Raw genomic sequence first — 9,318 nt, 5'->3', positions numbered from 1 at the left:
CCTAAACCCTAAAACCCCAAAACCCTAAACCCTAAACCCTAAACCCTAAACTCACAATAATGGAACACTGTTACATATAGATATATGACCATCGACAATCTTTCCTTCCTGAATGAAAGAACGAAAGATTCTTAAGAGTTTACGAGGGGAAGGAGCAAAGCTGCTTTACCGAGTTCTCGAAGGGAGAGGAAAGAAAAGGGAAGAGACCGATAGGTAGAGTTGTTTAGTCTCATTCATCTTGAGTCTTTCCTTCCTTACTTTGCGGAACACTTTCTATATATCTGCAGTCTCAATCAAAGACAGTTCCATTCTATCCTAAACCCTAAGGAACATTCAAATTTGATGAAGTTGACACATATGTTTAGTAAAAAAAAAATATAATAATAATAAAAATAATTCTTTCATTTTTGGACAATTTTTTAGTCATTTTTCATAGGTGTAGCATTGACACATTTTTTCCCTTTTGACACGAGGGAAATTGACTCATCAAAAAAGTTGTTTTCTCGTTTTTGTATCATAAAATTTTCACTAAATATTGTACTAAGCATAAAATAATAAAGAAAAAATATGTACTCATGTCTATAAGATCTCACAACGTGAACCTTCTCGAGAAAACCCTAATGGAGACGCTTAAAGCATTATGTGAAAAAACTAAGTTTCTTTCAATATTTTTCAACGAAAGTATAAGGAACGTTCAAATTTGATTAATCTAACACATATGTTTAGTAAAATACAAACTTAAATGCTTTCATTTTCGGGCCATTTTCGATTCATTTTTCAGAGGTGTACCATTGACAATTTTTTTCCTCTTTGAGATGAGGGAAATTAACACGTTCCGAAAAGTTGTTTTCTCGTTTTAGTATCATACAATTTTCACTAAATAGTGTACTAAGCGTAAAATAGTGAAGAAAAAAAAACATGTACTCATGTTTATAATACCTCACAACTTGAACCTTCTCGAGAAGACCCTAATGGAGACACTTAAGGCATTATGTGAAAAAACTAAGTTTTTTTTTTTCATATTTTTTAACAAAATTGTATTAAACATTCAAATTTGATGAATTTGGCACATATTTTTAGTAAAAATACCAAACTTAAACGCTTTCATTTTCGGGCCATTTTCGAGCCATTTTTCTTAGGTGTACCATTGACACTTTTTTTGCTCTTTGAGACGATAGTCATTAACTCGTTCAGAAAAGTTGTTTTCTCGTTTTAGTATCATACCAAATCCACTAAAGTATTATGTGAAAAAACTAAGTTTTTTTTAAAAAAAAAAATTAACGAAACTGTAAGGAAAAATAAAATTTGATGAATTCGACACATGTTTAGTAAAAATACCAAACCTAAATACTTTCATTTTTGGGCCATTTTCGAGACATTTTCCATAGGTGATTGTCACTTTTTTCCCTCTTTGAGACGAGGGTCATTAACTCGTTTAGAAAAGTTGTTTTCTCATTTTAGTATCATACCAAAAAAGTTGTTTTCTCATTTTAGTATCATACCAAAGCCACTAAAGATTGTTCTAAGCGTAAAATAAGAAAGAAAACAAAAAACATGTACTCATGTCTATAAGATCTCACAACCTCAACCCTCTCGAGAAGAACCTAATAGAGACATTTTAATCATTATGTGAAAAACTAAGTTACTTTAAATATTTTTCAACTAAATTACAAGGAACATTCAAATTTGATGAATTTGACACATGTTTAGTAAAAAAAAAAAAAAAAACAAACCTTAAATATTTTCATTATCGGGTCATTTTCGAGTCATTTTCTATAGGTATACCAATGACACTTTTTTCTCTTTTGAAACGAGGGACGCTAAGTCATTCAGAAAAATTGTTTTCTCATTTTAGTCTCTTACTAAATTCACTAGAGATTATACTAAGAGTAAAATAGGGAAGAAAAAACAATGTAGTATGTTGTATAAGACCTTACAATTCGAACCCTCTTAAGAATACCCTAATTGAGACACTTAAATCATTATGTGAACAAACTATGTTACTTTCAATATTTTTGAACGAAATGGTAAGAAATGTTCAAATTTGATAAATGTGACATATTTGTTCAAGACAAAAAACACAATTAAATAGTTTAAATTTTGGGCCATTTTCGAGTTATATTCCATAGATGTAACCATGAACCTTGGACCTTGAACCCCTAACCTCTAACTCTTAAATCCTAAAACCCCTAAACCCTATATCCGAAACCCAAAACCCGAAACTCGGAACCCAAAACCTCAAACCCCCAAACCCTAAGCCCCTAAACCCGAAAGCTTCTACCATCAACCCTTAACCCTCCACCCTCAACCCTCATCCTTAAAATCCTTAAAACTATGTCTCTCCATGAGTGATTTCCATGAGTGATTTTTGTTACCAAGGCATATAAAAAAAAGCATAAATAGGTATTGAACTTGACTCAGGGTTATGAGTGTAAAAGATTTGGATTTCGGCGCAATCAGGTGACATTCAACTTCAATTACCAAACTAGAAAGAGCGAACAACAATCATTGATAAGTCTAATCTAGCTAAGTACCTTGCAACCACATCGGTATCTCATATTTCACTCAGAATCATTCAACCGAGTAAAAATGGATGTTTCCAATTATATTATTTTATATTTTTATAATTTGACTTAAAAAAAAAAAAAAAAAAAAAAATCTCTTATGCATTTTAATTTCAATTTCGAAGTTATTTGGTTTTTTTTTTTTTTTTTCTCTCTTTTTTTGAAATTTATTTATCTTAGTCGACAACTAGGCATGAGGAGACTTATAATTTAGCCCATATATAAATTTTATATTAAAGACAAAATTAAAATTTTAAAGAAACCCTAATCTGCTTCTTTCATCTTCTCCTATCTTTCCTTCATCCCAACCTTTCGCAGCTCTCTCTTTCCGCCCATTCCAGCCTGAACTCCAACCTTCCTCTCCAAATTCGATTTATGAATATGACGTTTTCACCATAACCTACAACCTTAAGAAAGAGATCCTCAAGCCGAAGAAATCAATTTCACTCATGGAAAGTGACGCCATGGCTCCCGCTGTTGATTCCCTCGTGGAAGCCGTGAAGGTGGAAGAACATTCGGAGGCATCGAAGTCTGATGCACAATTGGAGAAAGGGTCATGTCAATTACCAGAACTTGGATCAGAATCAGAGCCTCAGGAAACTCAATTTCCGTTTCTCAACTTTTCATATATTGATGAACTTGGCAGCTTATCGAGTGCGATTCATGCATTCCAGTGCCGATTGAGCGAATTGCAGGATCATCTAGGTTCCATTCACAACGCCATAGATGCACGTTCGAAACGACTTATCTCCTCATCCAACTGTTTGCTGGATAATCATCGACAACTGCTATCGGTCGGTGATGGAAAAATTGCCTTACCTTACAATTCTTCTTCTACCGTCGCAACCCTAAAAAGTGGACGAAATCCTGTTTCTTCGAGCACCCATCTGTTGCGTAGTCCTAGAAACAATCTCCCTGAAACTAGTAGCGATTTCGGTAAAAATGACGGAAAAGAAGCCATGGATAAGCAACCAGAATCCTCCTCTCTCTCCGAGCTTGAGCATCTCTGCGAAACGATGTGCAGCCGTGGCCTACGCAAGTACATAGTTTCTCATCTCTCGGACCTCGATAGCCTCCGGCATGAAATTCCGCTTGCTCTAAAATTTGCTCCCAACCCGGCTCAACTCGTGTTCGATTGCATTGGCCGCTTTTACCTTCAGGGCAGAAAGGCCTACAGCAAGGATTCTCCTATGGTTCATGCTAGACAATCCTCCGTCCTCATCTTAGAACTTTTTCTGATCTCTGGTTCAGCTGAGACTGAAAATGACAGAAGAATAAAAATTGAGCCCTCCTTGAAGGTGGAAGCTCACCGTGCTGCCATTGCCTGGAGAAAAAGAATTGTTAATGAAAGTGGTTCCTGTAAGGCTAGCGAAATAGATGCCAGGGGTTTGCTTCTTTTTCTTGCGTCTTTTGGAATTCCTACTGTTTTCACAAATAACGATTTAAGGGATCTCTTGCGATCGAGTAATTCAAAGGGAATATCGAATGCCCTTCGCCGTTCGCATGGTCTTTGTACACGTATTCCTGGTATGCAATTCCAACTCGTCTGACTTTTCGAAAGAATACATGCTTTTCCCTTGTCGTCTATCTCTTAATGGATTAGTTTCATTGCTTTATTGCCTTGCTTAAAAATTGGAATTAGCTTCCATTTTTTTTAACTGTTTTACTGCGTGGTTCTTGTTTATATCTGATTTAACTTTTGTTCATAATGCTGCTATTGTGTCTGATATGTTAGGTAGTATTAGACTAGTGTAAGGTATCTTTCTTACTTTCGATGTATTCTTTCAACAAAAGAGCCATAAGCTAATACAAGATACCCCAACCTTTCGGGAGGATTGGGACTCCTACAACAAGTTTTTTCTTACAAAATGACCAGCTACCAAACAAAACCACCACAAAACCAATATACACAGGAATACAAAAGCACACAATACAAAGCCAAAATAACATGACCAACATTCTGTGTTTCCTCCTCCGTGATTACATTTCTGCTCCTCCTAGCATGCATATGAACTATAGGAGGTCTAACATTACCCCCTGGTTTCAGTGTCACCTAGTCCCCAAGGTGAAATGCATGAAACTGTTGTTCCATGACTTCATACAATTTCCATGTGGCGTCTTACGGTGGTAAATCCTTTCATTGCAATAGCACGGCAATATTGCCAGAGCTTGCATTCTTTTGATACCTGTAAACCTCTCGGGGTTCTGTAATCCATTTGAACTCATCATTCAAAAAAGGGGGTCTTTTCTAGACTGTGTGGGTTGTCCCTACTTCTTTCTTCAGTTTGGATATGTGAAAGACGTAGTGGATAGACGTTGTTGGTGAGAGCAAACCTATAGGCAACTAATCCAATTCAAGATATAATGCGATAAGGACCAAAAATACTTGGGTGTCAGCTTCTCGTTGTGTTGTGTGGTGACTGAGTGTCAATGACGGGGCCTCAATTTCAGATGCACCTTTGTGAATTTCATCTCAGTTCATGTACAATCTACTAATTTTTTCATGCAATTTTGGGCTGTATCAAGATGGTTCTGACGACTCATTGTGGGGCGACCATAAACAACGTGAAATGGTGTGGTGCCAATCGAAATATGATAGGTAGTGTAGTACCAAAATTTTGTCCACGACAATTGGTCAATCTACTTTTAGGGCTTTTCGTTGTAGATGCACCATAAATAAGTCTCTAGCACTTGTTAACCACTTCCATCTATTTGTCAAATTGAGGGTGGTAGGTCTTACTCCAATGGAGATGTGTCGTGAAAATGGAAGAGCTCAACCCAAAAAATGGCTGAGAAATATGTGATCAAGATTAGATATAACAGGGCATGGAAACTCATGAAGTTGAGCTATTTCTCTGATAAAGGCACTAGCCACCCTTTTGTCAGTAAATGTGTGGTCAGGGGACTAGCATACACTTGCTCAAGCGGTCAACCACCTCTGAAGTCATATTTCACCCTTCTGATTTTGGCTCTCCCTCAATAAAATTCATGCTTATGTCTTCCCTAATTGGTATGTTGCTTGTAGTGGTTGTAGCAGTCTTGCTAGATAAGTAGTCAAGATTTTGTTTCGTTGGCAAACTACGCTTTTTTCCACATATTCCTTAACGTTCCTCTTCATCCCAACCCAATACAATTTCCTGTCAATCTCTTCTATGTTCGTCAAAACTTGGAGTGACCTCCCAAGACAGAATCATGATACGCATGTAAAACAGCCCCAAGTAATCTTCCACATTGATCTATCGTTGTATTACTTCTGTTATAGTTACCAAACAAAGTTGTTTTTATCTCTGGACTTGGTTAGCTGGAGGTTCCTTTGGAAAGATAACAATGTCAAAGGTGGTTTCCATCGTCTTAAGTGGGAAAAGGAAGAAGTTTGACCTTGAAGAAGGTGGCCTTTGAATTTTTGGCCTCAAGCTTTAAAAATCAAGCAATTTTAGTTAGGTTGATATGCTGTGAGGAAATGGATAAATAATGGAGAAAGATCGTTGTTGCTAAACTTGGTGCTGTTGAGAGAGGATTAAAGTGATGGAAAATATTGTGCAAGCAATAATCAAAATCTTAACCTTTGCTAAACAAAAAGAAAAATTGGATAGAGTGGAATCCAATAGTTAAATAAAATTCTAATTAAAGTAGAACAAAAATGGTGATTGAATCTTTAAGTTCACCCATATATAGGTACAAGAATCAACCTAATTAATGCTACTGACTTACAAGTTAAAACCACATTAGAAGTAGAAACGCACAAAACTTAAAAAGAGAACTTTAAAGGCAAAAAACTGAAATGTTAGATCTAACTTTAAATTGGAAACTTGAAACATTAAACTTAAAAAATTAAATGTAAAAATGAAAGAACTCATAATTCAACAGTTGGCCACCAACATTGACTAAAAGTGTGTCCAAAAACCTTGTATTAATTTGTCCGTAGAAGCGTGGAAGCGCATCTTTCCCCTAAATGAGCTCATCTACAGCAGATCACTCATGTTGGCAATGAATCCAGCACCTATTTTTAGAGAGATCTATGGATCAGTATTGAAACTTCAGAATTTTCTTACCCTCTTTATTTGCCTTTTCTAGCAAAAACGTGTCCACCATTCGGGAGATAGGGTCAGTGGAAGGAAAACTCACCCAAAAAGGTCATTTTCTTTTCTTAGGGAGTATTGTTCCTGCTTGTAAACCCATGACATAGTTTGAAGAAGAACACCACGGTTTCCCATATTGCAAAGTTGGTGCTCACTGTGCAAGGAAGAAACAGAACCACAAAGTCATCTATTTATTTCGTGTCCATTTGCTCTATTTATTTGTGTCCATTTGTTCTATTTATTTCGTAGCCGTGACAAACATCAGAAGAACACTGTGGATGCCCATCTCACCAAATTGGTGCTTACTATGCAAGGAAGAAGTCAAAACACAGAGTCATCTATTTATTTTGTGCCCATTTGCTCATCTTTTGGGATTGGATGCTCCCATGCTCAGCTGTTTTACTGCCTTATCAAAGGAGCCGCCACATGCACACAGCATGCTATCTTTTGCCCTTGAAGCACATCCTTTGATGAGAGAGGAAAACCCTTGAGCCCATCCGTCATCAGGACATTGTTATGGTTCACTTGGAACAAAAAAAAGCAATCAAATGTTCAATGAAGAGAAGAAAACTTTTGATAGTTTGAATCGTTGTCTTTTTTGCCCTCTATTAGTTTGAATCGTTATTTCATGGTTTCTCTTTTCAGCTGGAGGTTTTCCTTGTAAACCTCCCATGGATTAGGCATCGACTTTTTTCCCCATGAACATTTTGGAAGTCCATCCCTTCAGTTTTTGTTTCTTATCAAAAATTAAATTAGAATTAAAAAAAAAAAAAAAAAAAAAAAAAAAAAGTTAACTTTAAATAGTAACACTTGACGATTTCAATTTCCTTAATAGCTGTAAGTTGCTTGTTCAGCCTTGGAGTCTAATTGGCATATGTTTGTTTGCCACTGGGTTTAGATCAAATCCCATTCTCATTTGGCTGCTTGACTATTATATAACAGACATTATAAAGGGGATGGTGAAGAAGAGTATGAATGTTGAAGCTGTTGATATTATTTATGCTTTTGGTTTGGAGGATGTATTTCCACCACAGGAAATTCTGTTGTCATTTCTCCAAGAGTGTGATGAAACGTGGAAAAAAAGAATAAATGAAGTACGAGGTTCAACCATGCAGCTGGTATGGTCTCAATCTATGGGCATTAGTTTAGTCTTTATTTTATTATAGTTCCTTCATTCATTCTTTTATTTTAGTTCTGTTCCAACACCATTTAGCTTGTTCCTTTCCTTATAGAAATTACTTACCTATTGAGTTACTTGCATGTTTTTGTCAGAGACGAGTGAGTGAAGAGAAATTGGGTTCTCTGAAATGTGTTCTCAAATGTTTGGAAGATCACAAGTTGGATCCTGTGAAGTCTCTTCCCGGATGGGAAATTCACGAAATGATAAAAAACTTGGAGAATGATATTGTGGAACTTGGGAAACGAATGGAAGATAATGCGAGTATGAAGAGAAAAACAGATGAAGCTTCCACACAGAAGTATCCGAGTCAGGAAACAAAGCGAAGTAAAGGAGGATTTCCTGTTACATCTTATCCACCAGTCAATGGCTTGTTGGAACAAAATGCAGCAGCTACATTATTTGATGGTGCAGGTGTGGATCAGTTCGGTAATTACCAAATGTCTTCGTCTTTGCATGGATCGAGTTTGGTTGAAACTGTAGTTTTACCCGCCGATATGGATATTAGTATCTCCAATGCTGGAATGGATAGCAGCAACGAAATGGGGCAAACTCGGGAGTTAGCTTTCAAAGATATATCAGTAGAGCAAAGCTTTATTCAACAAGCTATGCCGACGACACTTACGACAACCCCTACGCCACCGCCACCCGTTGTGTCTCATTCAGCCGTAGAGGGGGGGTTCGTTGATCTGTATCATTTTGGTGATGCGGTTGTGTTAGAAAATGATGCACCCAAGAGCAGCAGTACTGAAACGAGCACTTTGCCTCACGTTCGACTGTCCAGTCATCCCCGTCCACCCTACTTCTACAATTGACCCTTAATATCCCTCTGTCTCATAATATAACAGAAACTGCTGCTTCAACTTTTGGATAGGATTGTTGAAACACATTTTCTTGTATCAGCAGCAGAGAAGGGATGGATGTTTGTCTTTTAGATTTACTATGTATTCGCTGATACAAAGTTCGTTACTCAACTTATGCATGTAAACTTTGCATTTTAGTGATATAACACATCTTATTTTCTTAAATTGAGATAGAACTTCAACAACAATCCAAAAGTCAAATGTTTTTAATTGTTAGTATTATACTTCTCAAATTTTAGAGGTAAAAAAAGGTTGGTTTAAAAGTCAAATGTTTTTAACTTTTGGTGCGAGTAGAACATCGGGGTGGAACTTATGTATTAGGTTTAGGTGGGACAGAATTAGAATTAGTGGATGAATCTAGATAAAGAATAGAAGGTGGAGGAGATGTCGAAATAAGAGGAAAATGGATGTTTGAGTAGGATGAATCATGGAATGGGAAAATAGGAGTTGAAGAAGCTAATGTCAAAGTTTGTGAAGATGTTGAAAAAGGAAAATCATCTTCACAAAATTTAACATCACGACTGATAAAAAATTTGTGAGATTGTATGTCATACAACTTGTAACCTTTGTGACCATTAGGATATCCAACGAAAACACAAGAAATTGTCCGAGGTTCAAATTTTTGCTTAGGATGT

The 9,318-nt window shown here is 36.5% G+C and overlaps 1 protein-coding gene across 1 annotated transcript; it reads left to right on the top strand.

Moving 5' to 3' along the window:
* Positions 1-2,818: 2,818 nt before the first annotated feature.
* FRI (FRIGIDA-like protein) lies at positions 2,819-8,848 on the top strand. The gene is made up of 3 exons (XM_023688128.2): positions 2,819-4,091; positions 7,586-7,761; positions 7,916-8,848. Exons 1-3 carry the CDS (start codon positions 3,014-3,016, stop codon positions 8,633-8,635), a joined length of 1,974 nt encoding a protein of 657 aa, XP_023543896.2. The 5' UTR covers positions 2,819-3,013; the 3' UTR covers positions 8,636-8,848.
* Positions 8,849-9,318: the final 470 nt, after the last annotated feature.

This window comes from Cucurbita pepo, chromosome 10 (genome assembly GCF_057944985.1).
Source record: "Cucurbita pepo subsp. pepo isolate OVF chromosome 10, ASM5794498v1, whole genome shotgun sequence".
In the NCBI taxonomy this organism is placed as follows: Eukaryota; Viridiplantae; Streptophyta; class Magnoliopsida; order Cucurbitales; family Cucurbitaceae; genus Cucurbita; species Cucurbita pepo.
This window is presented reverse-complemented; position numbering and strand designations above follow the sequence as displayed.

Coding starts and splice junctions, on each gene's coding strand:
- FRI (XM_023688128.2), top strand. CDS start 3,014: ATGGAAAGTGACGCCATGGCTCCCGCTGTTGATTCCCTCGTGGAAGCC. Junction 4,092..7,585: donor TCTTTGTACACGTATTCCTG/GTATGCAATTCC, acceptor ATTATATAACAG/ACATTATAAAGGGGATGGTG. Junction 7,762..7,915: donor GAGGTTCAACCATGCAGCTG/GTATGGTCTCAA, acceptor TGTTTTTGTCAG/AGACGAGTGAGTGAAGAGAA.